Source organism: Tympanuchus pallidicinctus, unplaced genomic scaffold, assembly GCF_026119805.1.
Source record: "Tympanuchus pallidicinctus isolate F22 unplaced genomic scaffold, pur_lepc_1.0 scaffold16, whole genome shotgun sequence".
Lineage (NCBI taxonomy): Eukaryota > Metazoa > Chordata > Aves > Galliformes > Phasianidae > Tympanuchus > Tympanuchus pallidicinctus.
The window spans coordinates 7,926,317-7,946,375 of NW_026294679.1; the positions used below are offsets into that span (position 1 = coordinate 7,926,317).

The 20,059-nt window shown below is 37.2% G+C and overlaps 1 protein-coding gene and 1 long non-coding RNA gene across 4 annotated transcripts in view; one reads left to right on the top strand and one right to left on the bottom strand.

Moving 5' to 3' along the window:
• Positions 1 to 45: 45 nt before the first annotated feature.
• Positions 46 to 20,059, bottom strand: part of CASP7 (caspase 7) — a 131,788-nt gene continuing 111,774 nt past the window's right edge. For all 3 annotated transcript variants that reach the window (XM_052677687.1, XM_052677686.1, XM_052677685.1), the window contains exons 3-7: positions 4,746 to 4,894; positions 3,658 to 3,786; positions 3,002 to 3,177; positions 2,298 to 2,436; positions 46 to 1,624 (exon numbers count right to left, since the gene is read on the bottom strand). In XM_052677687.1, the coding sequence (XP_052533647.1) occupies positions 1,401 to 1,624; positions 2,298 to 2,436; positions 3,002 to 3,177; positions 3,658 to 3,786; positions 4,746 to 4,894 (817 nt within the window). In that variant the 3' untranslated portion in view covers positions 46 to 1,400. The remainder of the gene's footprint in view (positions 1,625 to 2,297; positions 2,437 to 3,001; positions 3,178 to 3,657; positions 3,787 to 4,745; positions 4,895 to 20,059) is intronic.
• On the top strand, positions 4,891 to 19,885 carry LOC128077976 (uncharacterized). Its single transcript, XR_008205247.1, has 4 exons — positions 4,891 to 5,188; positions 9,264 to 9,419; positions 12,150 to 16,216; positions 17,251 to 19,885. It is a non-coding gene; the product is annotated as an uncharacterized LOC128077976 (long non-coding RNA).

Genomic DNA, 20,059 nt, shown 5'->3' on the forward strand with positions numbered 1-20,059 from the left:
TGGTTGGTTTTCACTTCACCAGATCAAATGACCACCAGGCAGACGTTCATAGGAAATTAAAAAAACAGGTCTTTATTGATATTATGCTCAAGACTTTCACAAAACAATAATTTATTTAATTCAAACAATTGTAAATTTGACTTATGAAAAAGATATGCCTCGCTATGCTACATTTCCTGTAAGAAAATATACTCAATAAAGAGGTAACTCGGCATGCACCTGTTTTCTTAGATTTAAAAAAAGTAAGAGTCCATAACTAGGAAAAGGGTGAATAACCTATCATTTATCAGTCTAATCAAACCATTAAAATTACTTTTTTGAGCTATCATATTTAAAAAGAATATAAAAATTAGAAATATAAGCATCATTGACATAACTCCAAAGTACAAAATCAAGACAATATATTAACTAAAAAGGCACTTCTGGTTTCTGATTCAAGTATTTCTGGTCTTGGTGAAATTCCTCACAGATAGAAGTTAAATCTAAACGTGCGTTTCTTACTGAAATACATAATTCTGTTGTTTCAACATTAAATTTTAATGTTTTATAACAAAGTCTAGACATCAACTTTTTCTGGGTTCAAAACTTATGAATCAACATGCAGGTGTTCTTATTTCTGCAAGCAGAGAAACTGCACGACTACTGTGTCAGGCTGTTCTCTCAGTTAATTGTCATCTGCAAAAATCTTCACAATGGTATTTTATTAAGATATTATCTAATTAGTTTGCCTACTTTTAGAAAAACCAAAATGAAAATCTTTCTATTTGATACATTTCCATACCATTCAGCTGAATTATCTGCAAATAAAATTAACCTTATGCTAGAATGATAACTAAATTGACATCCATATTAAGCACAGTGCATCCATTACTCTTCTTTAAGAGTGTTCTAAAATGGAAATAAATTTATTAGACTAAGAAGCACCCTCCTGAATAGCTACAAAGTCAGTTTCACCTCTGGACATATTTATTATATGATGGTCTTTGGAAATTTCCAAGGAAGTTACAATTCCATGAGATTGCAGTGAAAGAAAAGATGGAGCTTCATTTATATGTTTTTTTACAGATTTTACAATCTGTTTTTTGGAGTAAACCTTTATGGGTCAGGTAACTGACTCTCAGACAGCTACACTAAGAGAAACCAAAACTATTTGTAATAGAATCATGGAGTCTACGATTCTCATACAAATCAGAAATTAGCTACAGGATTGATTCACAGCATGTAGGTGGTCTTTAAAATATTGCCTATTGTCCATTTGTCATGTACCCCAGCTTATACAATATGTAAATCTAGAGTCATTACAGTTCTGTTATTAAAAATTGTGTTACTGCAATTTATAATCAAATCTTCACCCCCAAATTTATCCCGATCTCACATTACTGGCTGTATTAAATATGCTTTCAGAAGTAAAGTTCCTTAGTAAGCATAGAGACTACACAAGGAATCTGCTTCTTCTCACTGAAGCGTGGATCATCAGACTGTGATTCAAAATTCGTGGCAACCACATAGTTGACCCGTGTGAGGATCTGCATGATCTCAAGTTGCTTTCCATGTTCATTTAGCACAGAGCACAGAGACTGCACAAACCAAGAGCCTCTTCCAGGATTCCTCCAAGAATAATAACCTTACAGAAAAGAGATAAAAGAGCGTGCTTTTTTCCCTCTTCCTTCTTAAGACTTTGTGCTGAAGAGTGGAACATCAGAGAGAAATGTACCAGTTTGTGTGAAAGATTCTGGATAAGCAGCAACTGCACACAAAAACTTCAATCGTTATTACTCCTGTCACAAACCTTGTTTCACAGACAAGGAAAATAATGTGTATTACCTCTCCAACCTTCAGCATATTAAGGTACAATTCTCTATGTTTTCATAAAGCATATTTTTGCAAAGGTTCATGCTATAGCCCATCCTCTTCTTGCATGTAAACTCAACATAGTTACTAAACTAGCCTATCTAAGGTTGGTATTGCCTTCCTCTGCCATCTGTAATGCCTGTGCTTTGTCACCTGCCAGATTTGGGCTTCCTCCTGTTTCAGCTCATTGCAAAAGTAGTAAATGGAACACACTGGCCAAACCAAACACCATGTCTTAGCATCTTGTCCATCGCTACCTATGCTGTGATGCATAAGGGCAGAGAAAAAGCCAGTTCTGTAAAAATAACACGTTTTATTGGAGTAACTATTATAGATAAAAAATGTTGATTGGCAACTGAAGATAGGATAAATTTTTAGGCTTCTTGCCTCTAAAACTCCCTCCCCACCCCTCTCCCTTTTTTTCTTTTTTTCTCTTTTTTTTTTACCTGGCACAGTGGAATATGCAAACAGAAAATCTGCTTCTACTGGGATTTTGTATCTAGGATTGGCATCTGTTTCCAGAGTGTCATTTGCAGGTCCAGAGTCAGTTTGTATACCTTCATCAAACTCAGAGCCTCGGCATGCCTGAAACACCAGTGAAGATGAAGAGAACTTGACCAGTAAGGAGAAATGAGGTATTTTATAATATATTTTTTTAAAAAACATTTTTAAATGAATGTAGTTTTTGGCAGTACTTTGTATGTATAAGAGGCAAGAAAGTAGAAAACAAGGCTACTCAGGGAGACTGAAGAATTTAGCAGAATGCAGTAATTTGGAGATGCAGCCTTTATCCAAACATACTTGGACAGAATTATTTCTATTGATAATCACATACTGTTCTCAGCACTGTCTGCACAAGATGGAGGTTATCTCTATGGTCTGAAGTTCATGTATTGCCCAGCACAAATGGAATCCATGTGCAAAAAAGTGGATGAGGAATATTTCGATATGTTCTTTACATCTAAGAATCCTGCATGTAAATCACTTTTTCAAAGCAAACAAGATAAAAGTCACCTGTATTTAACTTCTCTCCACACTGTTTTTTTCCTCAAGACCTCTACCAAATTCAGCAAGATAACTTTCAGAGCATTTCACGACAAAACAAATGACATAATAGGTTTTCCCCACTGCAGCAGGATATAATATTTACCTGAATGAAAAACAATTTGGGTTTGCCTATCAGGCTTTTACATTTGTCTCCTCTGAAGAGTGCAGTCAGGTGTTTGATAGCCATGGGTCCATCAGTGCCATAAATGAGACCTTCTTCCCCATGGCTTAGAAGGATACAGGCAAAACAAGCAGCATCACTGTGATTCTCTTCAGCAGCTACAAATCAAATACTTGTTAGCCAAAAGGAGGCAACGTTTTAAATGACAAATTATATTTATCAAACACATCTTTCTGAGACTAAATGAAGAGTGGGCCTCTACTGGAAGTCATAAAAAGGAGAAGGTAAAGATAACACAGCCCAATTTTTAAGACTGTGATGAATAACTTGAATAAATGAACATAGAGTTCAGCCCACTTGATTCAACAGGCTGAACTCTTAACTATATGGAATTATTTTAGTAGATTTGTCAACTACTATGACAACAAAACTATGCATTTCTGAATTTACACTGGAGGAGGAGGAGCTGGAGAATTAAGGCTAATCTGTTCAGAAATCAAATCTTTCTGTAGAGAAAATTCCACTTCGTGGGGCCTAAGCACTCTGCTCTAATCTGACCTGCTCTGTGCAGAGCATTACTTAGGTGACCTCCAGAGGTCCCTTACACAATAAATTACTCTATAATTCTAAATTTTTACCTTGTTTCAGTAGTGTTTTCATATCCTCACAGCTTCGGTCATTGTATGTGTGAACATCAAAACCTAAGCTTCTGAAACTCTTAGAGAGATCTCCAGCATCTTTGTCAGTGCCATTGCGTGTACCCATTCCTACCAGAAAAGAAATAGTACAGTTGATTGCACATTACACAATTTAAAATAATTTGTATGTCCAAAAGCAACTTTATGTTCTTAATTTATAAACAATGTCATGATGACATGAATTTAAAACAATCCTCTAACAACATCCTTGGCATTCAGAACAAACTATGAGTCTTGTTTCAATGCAAAATAATGCAAGGTCCAATGTGAACATGTATTTTATGCTGAAAAATGCTGGTTTATCTCCAGCATCTTGAAACATGGGACCTCTGTGGAGAATTCTATCTCCTTTTGGTTATGCAGAGTAACATATGCACAAAGCTCTTCAAAAGTTAAAAAAGATTCCCCATGATACCCCCTAAAGGAAACTGACGTAAATTCTTTGGAATAAGCACTTCATTTAATTTGTTTGCCTAACTTGTAGAGAAAAAAAAAGCCTACAAAGTTGGCTATTTCACAAATATCTGTTTCAAAACTGCACGCAATCTGGAAAGTGCAGCTGACACCAGACTGTGAACAGAGCACAGGTATGGCTATTAGCTTTTGTAGTGCAGCTATAGCTATTAGGAGCAGCTCAGAGACAGAGAAGTGATGACATGGGCCGCAGATACCAAAGTTCAGGTTTTAACAGTACAGCCTTAAATTCTAGGACAGAAGTTTAGTTGGAAGTTGGCAGAACAAGCTGACGTGCTTTTTGAACCACCTACTGCAAAGGAGCCACAAAGAACTACTCTAATGTAAGTTTTAAAGAACAGGAACAAATAGTATGAACAGCTACTTAAAGTGAATATGGTCATTAAAATTCCATGCCCTAAAAATAAAGGTTTACTGATTAATGAAAATATGAAAATTCTAAAACCTGTAATAAGTGTCATCGAATCACAGAATCAAAAATGGCTTAGGTTGGAAAGGAGCTCTGAAGGTCATGTGGTTCGCCCTCCCTTCTCAAGCAGGACAAAGAATGTTACCTGTTTTGTCTTCAAAATTTTTGTTGTTTATAATTACACATTTGCCAACTTTCTTGTAGTTCATATTATACTGGAATGTGGGTGTAACAATTCGGTACTGGTTACTGAGAGAGGGCTTTGGCTGTTCTTCTTCTCCATTCTTCTTTTTCCTGTGTGAATCAAATGAAAAAACTGTTAATGACCAGTCACAAGCAAGGTGCTTATTTATCTTAAGCCATGCCACTGGGGCAGCACTACCTGATGTTTTTATTTCTCTTATGTTTCTCTTCCTTCATATTTCACACAGAGATGTAGAGATAATAACTCATTGCTTGAGTCTCATGATTTCCATTCAGTATTTGGATACAGATGATGGTAAAATCACCCCTGAGTGAATTGCAGACATGCAGATCTTGACCAAATACCAGGCTGGCAGCAGTCTTTTGCAAACTACAGTTCTGGATGTAAGAACTATTTTAATTTTACTATAAGTGATTCATGTAAACCCAGACAGATCTTCCTTAATAACTATTCCAAGGATGATGAGAAGACATATGATTTATCCTGTAAACATTCTCCACTAAAATAACTGTACACTGATCTTTCTGATATACGACAGAGTCTTAGACTGAATTAGAAAAAGATGCTGAGAGACAGCATGGACTCTACCCACCAATTTATTCTAAATTAAATATTATAGAATGAATCCATGACAACCTGCACGCACACCTGAAATACAAGCACGAGGAACTCAGTAATGCTTGCTTTTTGAGGTGGACCTTTTTGTCCAGCCAAGTGACTTCTGATGTTGATGTGATCTCCACAAGCAGAACTGAAGCCAAGGAAAGCCTTCAAAGGCTCCGATGAAACATGAGAAATATAAGCAAGCTTTGGAGCAGGCCTGCTTAGAGACAATACTTGGGAAAGGGCAGAAGAAAGTATCAGCATCTTGCTTCCAGTAGTACTTATTGCTTCAGTCTGAGCGGAAAACAAACCTATTTTTTCAGCACAACCAACTGTACTGTACCATTTCTTTTAAACAAAATTAGATTTGTCCCATAATGTCAATTAAGTACTTTCAGTATTCTCACTTTGACATATTTCCAGAAAATTACCCAAGCTATTTGCTTCACTAATAGTCTTGAGAGATGAGATTGCTGTGGATTGATTAAATGTTTAGGAAATGTACTTTCTTATCTTCCTCATTTAACAATTGTTGTCTCTAGCAATTGTTGGAGTCTCCAAGTGTCCTATTTTTTATTACTTAAGGGCAAGACTAACTGGAAACCATAATAAAGCATCTCCAGATGATTCATTATGTTCAAATGCCATGGCAATTCAATTTTAAAACAGTTTCTTCTTATCTTTGAGTGTCCTCATGCTCTGTTATAAGTGACCACATTAAATAGTTGCATCTTGCAGGCTTTCTCTACACTTTTTTTACCCATCATCTGACTGTCATCTCCTCTCTTAGAATTATTTTAGAAACTGTGAAACAAGATTTTGAATTGTACCTACTTGAGGATTGTCTTTGATACTCTTAAAGTACAGGGTTTTATTCTGTCAAACCCAAATATTGGTATTCTCCCTGCATACTGCTTCTTGAGGGCTCTGAGAGCAATAATTAAATATGCTTAGCCTCAAGAAAAGATTTTAACCATTTTAAAGAATTATCCACAGCTGCATGATGCTAATGTTACATTTGGGTTTCAAAGAGATCATGGATTCTTATTTTAGCCTAAAATTCCCCTTAGTCCAACATCACAAGACAACTCTTTGGAAAAAAGAAAAGAGAAAAAGAACATTCAAAACAAGAAGTAAGCACTCAGGCCAATGAAGAGACTAATTTCCTCAGCCCATGCCCTGTTCAAGTTTATACAAATTTATCCAGCTTCACTGACTTCCTGAATATGCTGTACGACTAGCAGTGGCTGTTACATATACTAAGATATTTTCAGGGGTATTCTACACAAATTTCTGTTGATGTTCAATCCATACAGTTTTGAACACTTGGAATAGATCTACCTATGTGGTGCAATATCATATTTACACTGTCCACTCCAGAATGCTAGAAACAATCTAATTTGAGACAAGAAGTCATGCGGTCACATTACCCAACAAAGAACTGCTCTGAAAATAGCAGCTGGGGTTAAGTGGCACAGTAAAGCAGCCACACAACTTCTCTGAAACCACTTAACTTCCGAGTTCAATAGTTTGCACTCATTCATGCAGAAATTCTCAGGACTTTAAGAGATATAGCTACTGCTGGTATTCCCAAAAGCATGCCAGAAGCTCTATGCTGTTCAACATCAAAGGTCACAGACAAGCCTTGCCAGTGTAACAATCCGCATGAATCCATCGTTTAATTTCCCCATTCCTTCACAAAGGATACTATGCTTTTGTTCTAATGATTGCTTCCGAGCTTAACAGGATAATCAGATCATAAGCAACCACAGCGTATCTTGTGGGGTTACGCCTGTCGTTCCTTTACTGGCAGACAACAAAATAGTTCCAGAAATCTTTTGGTATCTGTCCAAATTGAATGAATAAGAAAGCAAAGGTTGTGCTGTACACTTATCCCACACTGCAATCCAAGGAGAATTCTTTTTTTTTTTGGTTTTTTTTTTTTTTTTTGATTCTGTTTGCTACGCCAAAATAGGGCAATTTGGGAATTGCCTGAGTGGCTTAAGCTGATTGTTTAAGGTTCCACTCTTCAGTTTAAACAAGTTAAATCATACCTTGTAATAATGACTAATAATGTTATAAATATGTACTAATCAGTCCTAAAGGGAAATTCCTTGTCAGTGACAGGCTGTCTTAAGACTGAAAGCATAAAGCTTTCTAGACAAATTTTGATTTTCTACGCTTTGAACTGGACACATTAACATAAATGTTTACCACTGTTGTTCTCTAAGCTTTCTAATCACAGTATTTTCTGAGAGCATTTCCACGGGTTAATTATGTGCTTTTATAAACTGTTGTCAACTATCTGCTCTTAGTTTTATTTCTTTCTGCTTCTCTGATATCCAACGTCTTTAATTTCCCTCTTTCTGGATTCAAACTTGCCCAGACTAAACAGAAACTTGAATTTTACAACTGTTTCCTCTGCTTTTAGTTTTTAACTACAGCCGTGCCTCAATTCCTCACTCCACTACTCTGATCTTTTCCCTCAGACAGAAACATTCTTCTATCACTGCTCTCACATATTTCACGTTCTCTTCTTTCAGCTGAGAGTTCAGAAAAATCAAAAGTCCACTCTGGCATCCTCAAGTAACTTGCACATTTTCCTAGTTATTCTTACAGTGTTTCTAAATCTAGGGCTTAGGCCTGACAGCGGCATGCCTAGGAATGTGACTTCATCAAGTCCACACTCAGCATCAACCCTGGGAAAAACATCATTATCAACTTCTCACATTTCAAATACAAAACGAAAGTTTCCCATAGCATTTATCATTGTGTTACTGAACTTTTAAATAGCAAAGGCCAAATTTCTCATCATTATGACCGACGAAAATCCTGTCAGTGTTAATGGAGAAACCTTCATTTGCGCCCGTAGGAACTCAGATCTTGACTGCCTAAAGAAATGACAGTTATCACACCAAACTTTTTTTCTGTTATGCTTTGGTAAATTATGATTTCCATATGTAAAGGTATCAGAATTTAAGGATAAAAGCACCCCTGTTAACTATACGTAAAGATTATTTTCAAGAAAATGAAATCTTTACAGTTCTGTTGAAAACAGTGTCTCTGAGCAGACCCAATTTCCTCTCCTTTGGCTTCCCTTCTTCTAGCATCACTCTGCACTGTCTTTGCTACCATGGGGAATTATGACATAGCATCCTTTAACAGGAGAGCTTCCAGTCTCTCGTCATGTCTTCTAATTAACTTCAAGCAAAGCACAATATTTCTGTGGAGGTCTTCTGCTTCCATTCCATTCCATAATTAATGCCAACCATGAAGTCCGTCTTTGTGCAAGGTTTAAAAGCCAGTAAACATAAAACATTTTTTAAAATGCCTGTCTTCTGTAATATATGGACTCCCCTTGGAACAGTAGCAGCATGACTCAGGTAAAAGTCTCAAGAGAGAGGAGTGGATTGAAGGAAGACATGAAAAAAAGGCAATATCTAGGGTAGAAACTATTACACCAATCCATTTTCTGAACCTGAAAATTAAAAGTAATTTAAAAAGAGACTGATAGAAACTGACAGACAACTGTTTTTTTTCCTGAAAATGTGAGTGTCTCTGCCCTAAAAGCAAGCAATTCAGTGACACCTAGAAACACCCAGGGCAGAAACAAGGCTCTTCAGAAAAGAACAGTCACTTAAATAGGCAAACAGACAGAGGATTAGAAGGATAAAACAAATTTCAAGATAATCACTTCCTTCTCATAGGATAGGAGGAGGTTCCTGTTTGTTTTCCCTGTAGTTCCTTTACATTCTCCATTAGTATGATGGGTAGTTGTATATTGCTTTTTAATACCTTGTTAACAGGTTTCTATCAAAAGAAAATTTGTCTTATAAAACATGCTGTCTTTTACAGAACGCATTGTCTCAGGATTGCTTCTGAAATCCCCAGACCTTTTGGCATTGGAGAAGAGCTTGATTCTTGTTATTATAGGGTAGTCAGCCTTTGAGTCCAGGCAAGAAGATTATGGCAGTGGCAGACTGATGAAGTCCACAGTACCGATCTTCTCAGGTAACCCATCAAATACCTACAGAACTTTCATGCACTGTATGTTGTGGGACAGAAGATATCATAAAACTTCAGTGCTCTTTATTCTACTGCTAACCACTTAGATGCCCCCTCATCATTTTTACCTTCTGAGGAAGTTACCAAGAAACAGAATGCATGAATTAGACAAATCAAAGTTCTGCATTTAATTCTTTTGTTTTTACTCTAGTCTCAATAATCAGTGGTCTACTCATGTCTGTTGCTTTCTGATGAATGTACGTGGGTTTGCCTTGCTCCTATACAACCTTCTCTCTAAGCTGTCAGCTTTAACACTTCTGTGCAGCTTTAATACTTTCATCCAGTCTAATTTCACCATACTTAGTACACCTCTAATTACTGTACACACTCCCCTCTTTGAATTTATTTTTCTCTTGAAATCTATTGGTAATAACAAGCACAAGACACTTGTTAAACCTGACCAGAGCTTTTTAGATCTTAAGTTCTTCAAGGCAGACTCTTTGTTCTTTGTCAGATTTGTTTAGGTAAAATGTCAAGTAGATTTAGAGCTGCATGCAAATAATAGATTATCCTGTTGACTTTTCCCATTGTTATTGCATCAAGTTGGCAGAACTGCAACATTTCTGGACAAGATGATTGTGTCTCCATTTGAAGCATCTCTTATAAAATGATCATTCTTTTACTGTTAATAACCAAAAAGCATAAATTATATGGGACAAAGACTAAGCATTAGCCATAAATGCTAGTCCAAGTACTAAAACTGTATTTATTGTACTGTGCCTGATTATGTGATTCCGGCTCATATGCTAACAATGCTACACGCTGGAATGCAAAGTGAAATCCACTTTAAATACTAATAGGAGCCACAGCTGGTGACATTGGCTTTTGACAGATCTCCACTCTGTTTCCAATCTGCCTGCCACACACTGTAGGCTCTCAGACTTTTTCTCCTGAGTACTACAGTAGCATATGTGATTTCCATCTATTTTTCAGATACATAGCACCTAAAAAGTAGAAGTTCACCTAAAAGCATCTGAATGATATCCATCAGTTCACCTATATTTTTTACTATAGCAAGGAGACTACACAAAATGAATGAAAACCTGCCTAACAATTTCAAAAACAATAGCAAATCTAAACAACACAATACAGAAAAGTAACTTTTAAACACAGAAAAAAGTCCTAGGCTCCTAGTGCCTCTCATAGCCTTGTAGCCTTAAAGAAATTTTAAATTATGGTGAAACTGATCAAATAGATAGTACTGGAGTCTAACGCTCATATTCATCAATGATACATGGAGTCTGATCGGTGCTTTCTTCTTCATATACACTCTGCCAAAGTTCCTAAGCCAGAACAGTCATTTTTAGGAAGTGGTAAAATGACAGGAAATGGCCCAGCATGCTTACGCAAACTGAAAGCAATAGGACTAGTCAGACAGTAAAAGAAAGCCTGCTCGTAACCCTTCTCAAGATCAGAGCCATACTAAATATTTAGCTTCCATCTTTATTTGAAGCTGGTAATTAGTTCATGACTTCTTGAGGATGTCTTTTCAGTAAGACTGCCAGCTGACTGAACAAAGATCATTTAAAATCACTGGAGAAAAAGATTTTTTTTTGAATGAATCTGATATGAGGAATTAACAGAGAAAGTATCTCTTGTTTCTTACCAAAAAAACGTGCCCCACATCCTCCTTCTAACTATAAATACGCAATCAAGATTGTTGTAGCAATATTTCTTTCCTTGAAAGAAACGAGTTAAGTCAACAATGGAATTATTTGCTTGGACTTACGGAGATACTAATAGGGCTGGGAACAAACCAAGCTTTCATTGACATGTTTGCCCATGGTGAGTCTGGGTTCATACCTTCAGTCATATCAAAAGTCTTACTTTGGTTCCTACTACAAAATACGTAGCAGTGCTGTTACAGATTTTGCAAAAAGTCCACAAAATGTTTCCATTTTTTAAATCGAACCCCTGGCATTTTCTAAGTTTCTTGTAGCATGTTACATCACTTCCAACAGCAGAACAGGAGCCATAAGCAACATTTATTAAGATGTATAGCGACAGGACAAGGGGAAATGGTTTTAAACTGGTAGAGGGTAGGTTTAGAGTAGATACTGGGCAGAGATTCTTTCCTGTGAGGATGGTGAGACACTGGAACAGGCTGCCCAGGGAAGTTGTGAATGCCCATTCCCTGGAAGCATTGAAGGCCAGGCTGGATGGGTCTGTGAGCAACCTGGTCTAGTGGGAGGTGTCTCTGCCTACAGCAGGGGGGGTTGGAAATTCGTGATCTTAAAGCTCCCTTCCAACCCAAACCATTCCACAATTCTGTGATTCCATATTTAGCAGCCAAATATTTGCACGGTCTTGCAAATTTACCTGGAGTAGGTGAAGCAGTGTACTGGCATGTCCCTGGTGGAAAACAGTGCTCGGAACAAATGCATTCCTACTGTGCACGATGGAGGTATACAGAGGATTTCAGTCCAGAAGCAAATACTGATCATTAGCTTGAATAATTACATGTAGGCATTAACAGTTTCACATCAACTGCAAAATACACATGATTGCAGTTCATAGAGTATGGCAGTCCTCAAAGTACAGCCCCAAAGTCTCCCAGGACCTTAACAGTGAATCTAACATGGCTTATGTGGTTGCAATTACTCCCCTGAAATACAGGAAAGACTGTGTTCCACATCCCGTAAACCGCAATCTAAAGTCTATTCGCTTCATCCACAGCAGGGCCTCACCTACCACAAAGCTCCACAAGGGCAACAGTTGCAGAGGCGAGCAAAATCAACGTGTGACCAGCGTGCTCACTGCTGTAGCTGACTCACCTGTGTGCGAGCACGCTTCTCGTTTGATCACTTGCAAAACAAACCAGAAAATCTCATTCAGAAGTTTCTACAAACCTGCAGCTTCTGGTTAATCTGCAGAACATCTCTTAGATTTAAAACTCTTTTTTCAAAGATCTTATGTGCCTAAATAAAATGTTGCAACGTTGCAGTGTTTCAAACGCTGGCCTCACTTTGAGGGATCTGCTGAACTGATTTTACTCACTGTAAATGTTCACTCTGTTGGATGTACTTATGAATTCTTTGCTTACAGACAGTGCCTCCCAGCTCCTACTGTTATATTCCATATATTTTACCTTTGTTCCAAGGAAATTACCTTTCAACTTTAGAAAAATGAAGTAAAATACATTTTAAATCTCTCAGATATTTTTCAAAACCGGAACTAACCTAGTAGCTTTTTGGTGCCATTTTAGTTTCAGGTTCTTCTCCAATTAAGAGAAGGGGAAATCTTTCTAGGAACTTGGAAAACAGAGAAACCCAGTTCAGAACATCTAGAAACTAAATGTGAAGAAAAGGAGTTGAGCTGTTTGAAAGAAGAAGCTTCAGGCTAGAACTTGTGGCATGCTTTGTATACTACAGGTATTCTTGGATTTCTAAAATGTATCTAAACTTATCATAGAGTCATAGAATCAACTAGGTTGGAAAAGTCCTTCAAGGTCATCAAGGCCAACCATCAATCTGACCTACTGAGTCCCAGAAGTAAATCATGTCCCATAGTGCCAAATATCCCACCATCCTTCTAATTCTGTGACTGATGGCCTTAACATAACGAAATCAAAATCAGAGCTGCAATTTTATTCCTTACATATACATGAACAAGATGGAGCACGCTGGTGCTAAGCCAGTTCCACTTCATGAAAATGTTTCAGCACAGTTTATTATGTCTAATACTGCCCACATTTCTCAACAGTTGAAAAAAGAAGGAAAAAAAGAATGAGGTACTGTCATCCTTATCTTTGGGCACCAAAAACTGTGTGGATGATTGACAGCCTGCATGACAATTCTGTGGTGTGACATATGCAGTTGACCAAAACTGAGTAAATTCCAGATTCTTAATGATCAATTTGTAATTCAGCTTCCTGATTAATTTCCTGCATGGTATGGAGGAATAATATTCAAATACCATTCAAAAGGTAGAATTTTTCCAAAAACAATGTTGCTTGCTGAAAGGCTTTCTGCTCATCTCTGGAAAACCTGAGCACATACACCTTCCAAAGGTGTTCTGGAAACTGAAATGTTGCATGATCATATCCTAAATAATGTACACAGGCAACTCACAAGTATGCAGTAAAAGAAAAATAAAAAGCCTCTTTTATCTGTCATAGGTACTATGAACAATTAGCAGGTATATATATTTCTACACAGGCTGCTTGGAAGATGACTCAAAACAAAGCAAAACCCCCGAATAACATATCTAGGAGAACATTCTATCTAGGATTACCAATTGCAAAATGCCAGAAGAATTATAATTCACAACTAAACTCCCTTAGGGTGCTCATTCACGAGGTTCCCAAACAGGTGGCAGGGAAGGAAGGAGGTAAATAACTTTCCACAGTACCTTGGCTCATCATCAAATGGCACTCCACACTGCATCTGACTTCAACTTGTGCTCAAGAGCAAGTCTAATCCCCTTGGTAATGCTAGGAGCCCACCATGCTCGGGGCTAGATTGGAGCATGAAACAGGATGCCCTGTGCTCAGGCCCAAAGATCTGCATGTGTCAGCAGTGGGTCACACTGGACTTTTCTATGGGGCTATTCAAACCCTCACAGCTATCGTCCTGCAAACAGAGGTCATGCAGGCCTGATCCACCTCTGCTGACAAGTGGAAAACACACTCTGATCCTGTCACTGTTCCTAGATAAGAGTAGGAAAATAGAGCAGATCTTGAGATGGAGGTGACACAGCAAGCTTTACTTTTTAATACAACTCCACACCTTCTTGCAGAACCGGAACCAACCATCAGTACAATATTTGCACAATGAATGCTTCTAAGAAAATGATGAACATCAACATAGATAGTTTACAAGACCTCTTTTGTATTCTAATTCACAGAACTATTTCCTACATACTTACTCTTATGCAGTTCTAGATTATTCAAAAATACAGCTTAATTTATTGTGGTTCCTTTAAAAGGTTAAATATTAAAACGTATTATAGCTTTCCTCCACATTTTGAGTGCTGACAGCATAGAGTTCATTGCAATGAAGGAAAAAATTACTGCAATAAAAAGGAATTAGGCTACTTGATCACTGCTGCGATTGCTCCAGATACAGTTCAGGAACAATCCAGTGTTTGCTGTGCTTCACCTGAGGAAGTCTGCAAAGAGACTGGAAGTGAACACTAACTGAATTAGTTACTTCTTGTACTTTAGGTGCTATTTCAAGATATTGGGCATTTCCTACATGGTACATTCAGTAAGCGTCCAAGGGAAAGTACAAGCACTGTGCAGCATTATAACTGTTTGCTATGCCTGTGCAGCATTGTAACTGTTTGTATGCCTGTGGTGTTCGGTAGAAATTGAGAGCTAGATCTAACAAAAATGATCATAACAAAACTGAAAATGAGCCTCCAGCTCAAGAATGAGTAACGAAAAGGAACACCTCTGTTGTATCACGTCTGTTAAAAGCTCTTTCACTGTATGTGTAGGAATTAACATTAGCAGACAAGAGTTCCTAGAACCCATTACTTCTGAAACTATATGTTCATCACTTTGGAGGACATATGTTGGTATTTAGCTTGGGAAAAGCAGAACCCCAAACAAATTAAAATGAAATTGCACTGAACTTCAGAGTGAGGATAGTAAAAGGAAAGATCATCACTCACTTATAGGATTAAAAAATGCCTTCAGTGATTTGCTTAGAGATAGAAAGGAAACCTGTGGCTGAAGCAGGAGCTCAGTTTGGTTTCAGCTCAGAGCGTAAATTCGGATGATTGTTCGGCTGTTACTCAGTAAGTAACTTACTTGTAGTACACAATGTAAGGATAAAAGAGATAAGCAGTATTTGTTTTTGAAAGGTTTCTAATATTCTGTGGCTGGAAAACCTATAACAGAACTGTATTTTAGAATTTAAAAGTGTAAAAAGTTATGTTGAAAAGAGGAAATATCACCCAAAGCATCATCTGAATGTGAACATATTAATTTCAAGGCAGGAACAGCTGGTGTAGAAGCAAATACAGTTACTTCTTAAACATATGATGTTAGCAGTAATTTTTCTAAGCAGTTCATTCAAGTCTACTGTTTCCGAAAGGCCCAAAAATATAAAATGGACAACTCTGGAAAAGATACACAGCTTTGAGATGGAAAAAATATAAACTATGTGAAACTGTTCTTTGTCAAGTACTAACTGCAAAACTTCCTATGAACTAAATATAAAGAAACTGTTGATAATCAAAACTGGGTACAAAACACCTCCTGAAAAAAATGGAAGAATAACAAAACAACAAGACTGAAACAAAGACAATTTTCCACTCCTTTGGAGCTCCATAGCTGAGGTTCAGCTGAAGTTGAATCTCAAAAATGAGTATTTATTCTTTGAAGGACAAGATTATTTATGTTGAGAAATGTGACTGTACTGAGATAGAGCTCATGAAGTTAAAACAGTTTAAGTAACACTGCGCTTCCTTATTTTTGTGTCCTGTAGCCTAAATTAACACCATACGAATGAAAAACAAACAAGACAACATTCCTATGTATCTTTTGAATCTAAATACTAGTTGTACGGTAACTGTTGAGTCAGGGCTTGAACCACTGATTGATCACCTGTGGAAAGGACAGAGTCAGCCCTGGGAGCACAGGTGAAGGCAATTCAGCTGCATGACCAGAGGGGTGAAGCCTGGCTGCACTTCTCTTCGACCTCATTTAAGGGCTGACTGCTGCTAGGATGGGATCTCTGGTTGGAGAACCTTCTCTTGTAGAGTTTTTTTCTGTAAGCCTGGATCTTCAGAGATGGGTGAGCGCTTCTTTTCCTTTGTAATGCCTTTCCGTTGCACTACTGCCTTTGCTGTTACACCTCCTGTATCACCATTCCACTGTGTTGCTCTTTCTGATTGTTACATGGGTTTACAAACTTTGGCTGTTTTATTGGTAGGCATCATAACTCTTGAACTGTTGCAGTAAGATATGCACTGATGTTTATAGAAAGCTTCCAAATTAATTAGAATGTTGTCCCAAACTTTATGGTGGCCTGATTTAGTAGAAATAAATAACTTCTACTGTTTTAAACAGCTGGAGGACTCTTAGTGAGCACACAAGGGTGTACCCCACCAGACTCATGGAGCTCTTGTTACAATACATTTCACCTTTTTTACTCTAAAGATACTACTGAATCACACAGCTTCAGTGGTAAATAGGCATTTGTAATTCTTAAATATATATTTAAACAATATCTTCCCTTTCCAAATAAGGGAAATTTTGACTGTACATCAGACAGCGGGGCTGCAGTGAATAAAAGTAACCAAAGGACAAAGGGTTCTACAAAATTAACGCGTATAAAACTGGTATCTGTACATTACTAACAACTACCTTCTTCTGCATTATACTTCTTCACTGAAGTTCACAGTCCTGATTATTGAACATGTGAGTGCTGGTCTACCAAACCTTGGGAATTTTTAGATGCAGCTTTAAACAAACAAATGACAAAACACATTAGGAGTAGGAGAAATTCTAGCTCTAGTTAACAATGGGACCTGAATTCTATTCCATGCTAAATTATGCTACCTGGATGCTCAAATAGGTTTGGCTGCTATGTTTCCTCAATCCTCCTAACAGAGTTCTCTAGCTGAAGATTCCAAGTAAAGAAACTAAATAATCTTTTGGAGAAACGAGGTTATTTCTAAGGTCTCGAAGATGGTGATGTGAGCACACACAGCACAGAAAAGTTTATATGGGAAAAGTTCTGTTTGCTTTTAATTATCATTAAAAATGTGTCTCAATTCCCAACTCAATATTTGCTATCATGTCTTTTAAAATCTTGTTTTGCTCAAGGTTGCCGTAGTGCATCTTGCTGTGTCTGCCTTCTGAAACGTAGTCTTTTTGGTCAACTGCGGGTCTCATAAAGTTCGTCTTCTGCAAATTTTGTAGTAAACAAAAGTAAAGCCTTTCTGCCATCTAGTGGCTACAAATACCAACAACCGCCTAACGATCCCAAACACTTTTCTGCCGTTATTGAAGTTGTAGCACTCTTTCCAAGAAAAGGAAATGCACAGAAGAGAATTCCCCCAAACTGTGGTGCACACAGAAGAGTCTGCCCTGTCTGTGGCTTGCTCTGAGCTCTGCTTCCTGCTTGGTGAGCCACAGTCATGGTCTTATTAGAGAAATTTGAAGATTCTCACCTATCTCTGTTTACTGCGATGGCTATCTACGTTTCTGTCCAGAGACAGGTATCTGTGAAGGTACTGGAAGTAGTTGCTCTGTCTGCGTAGCTCTGATTTTAGTTTCTTGCTGTTCTGTTTTCTTTCTCATTACAATTCACATGCTTGTTTAACAGTAGAAAATACTTGTTTTCTCATTGAGCTTATTTTTTTTTAAGCTTATATTTAAATACATTTTGATTTTTTTTTTTATATATAAGTGAAACTGTATGCTGACTTCCATAGAATCATAAAATGGCCTGGGTTGAAAAGGACCAGAATGATCATCTGGTTTCAACCCCCCTGCTATGTGCAGGGTGTCCAACCACCAAAACAGGCTGCCCAGAGCCACTCTCCATGAAAGTACTGCACCGGTGGTAGAAACTGGATCAGCAAAACAAAAAAAAAGTGTAGTCAATCTAAAGCTTTCTAGACACTTTTTTTTTAATTAAACGAATATTAAGTTTACATTGCCAAAAAGGAGCCTTGGCCATCAAATCACAGCTGGTCAGGATCCAATTAAAAGCAAACTGAGCCCAGTATCTGTTATTGACCAGTAATGAGTTTTAAGAGAACAAACTAAAGAAATTTGGTCCAGAATATATTCTTGCAGAAATCTGATTTAGGGGCATCTCATATCAAAGATTTTAACATTAATATTTCCACACATGCATACGCTGCTATTTCAGATGAGTTCAGAAGAATCTAGATGAGTATCTTGTGGCTTAAATTTTATGACTCTGCTCTGTACCATGGAAAAAATATATCTTAGTGATTGTTTTAATCTTACTCTATAAACTTCATTGGATGTCTCTTATTTTTTTGTGAGGCCAATGAGCAATCAATCATTCTCTATTCACTTTCTCCTTTGTGACTGCTGCTCTTTTTGGTCATTAAACCATCTTCCTTTATCCTCTCACATTCCTTTTCTGTGTTCCTGCAGGCCAGAGAGTATCTATAAGACAATGACCTTATCAGAGCACTTGGATTTTTAAGACCCTCTCTGTAGAACAACTCATTCCTCTTCAGGCCAACATCGCTTTTGCCAAGCAGCACTGATAGATAATTCCAGACTCAATTTTTTACTACAAAATCTATACTGAATCATCTCAGACTTCTCATATTTTTTCTTCAGCATTTATTTTATCTGAGTTCCTTTCTACTTCTAGCAAAAGATGTTTCAAATTTGTATCTTCAAGGATTTCCCAAAAGATGAATGTCTCAAGCTGATGAATAGCCAAATTACTTGGAAAATTTCTTATGAAAAAGAAAAGTGATAGAAGTGCTGATTCTTGCTTTTCCTTTGGGAATGATTAACTTTGAGTTGCATAATTGAGTAACAATATTAGCATATCGCTTCTTCTAAAGAAGATGTCATACTTTAAAACACGCATTTTAGAAATTTTAAAAGAAAACTTGGGAAAATACTTGAAGTTTTAGGAACAAACATTAAATTGTCTATTTGGTATAATGTGCATTTGTGGAAATTAATGTGTATACATCTTAAAATGCATTTGAGAAATGAGAAAATGAGAGAAAACTTCAGTGATTTGCTTAACAGCACATCAAAAGTCATCTAAGAAGAAAGCAACTTCACTTCTCTCGCATCTCTCTCAGATTTGTTACACCCATCATGTTCATATAATGTGCTACAAAAATAAAATGACATTCCTTACGTACTTTGAATTATATTGTTCACTTGAATGTGGATATGTCCAAGAACAATAAAAAAAATTAAGCCTCTGTAAATACAAGTATTTGTAATAAATACAATATGTTTACCACATTAATTAGTATTTCCTGATATTCAACAGCATTTGTTAATTTTGCACATTGGTTTTTTTTTTTTTTTTTTTTTTTAGCTTTTGCATTTTTGGTTACATTTATGTGCTCCTTGTCTGTAAAACAGTAGATAATTCTTGCTGCCTGTACATTTAATGAAAGTAAAATTATGCTTCGGTGAGTCTACTGGGCTAAAATGAAAGGCTTTTAATTTATTCTGTAATAGGTTACATCTCTAGACTCAGTGAGGCTTCTTTGTGCTACAGTCTAGATGGCACATCCAGGCTTTAAACTAACTTAAATAGTCAGCAGGGGGTTCCAATGATGTAGGAGATTAGCAGAGCTGAATGCAGCAAAATAGATTATTAATGGCATATTTAATTCCCAGCTCCACAAAAGGGCAGTGTTTAAGATGAGGGGCTACATCTGATGCGAAATGAACTTAGTGGTCTCTCGACTACCAAGTAAGCTGATGGGAGATATTACAGGTCTCTGTAAATCAGAGCAGTGTGAAGGCTGTTCAGCAGTAGGGTACAGATTAAATATGTCAGACTTTACACAGCATAGGCTGCCTAGCAGACACTCTTTGGCACTTGGGCATGGCAAACTGAACACTGCAATCCCATTAGAAAGGCAGTATCATAGCTGGCAAAAAGAAAAAT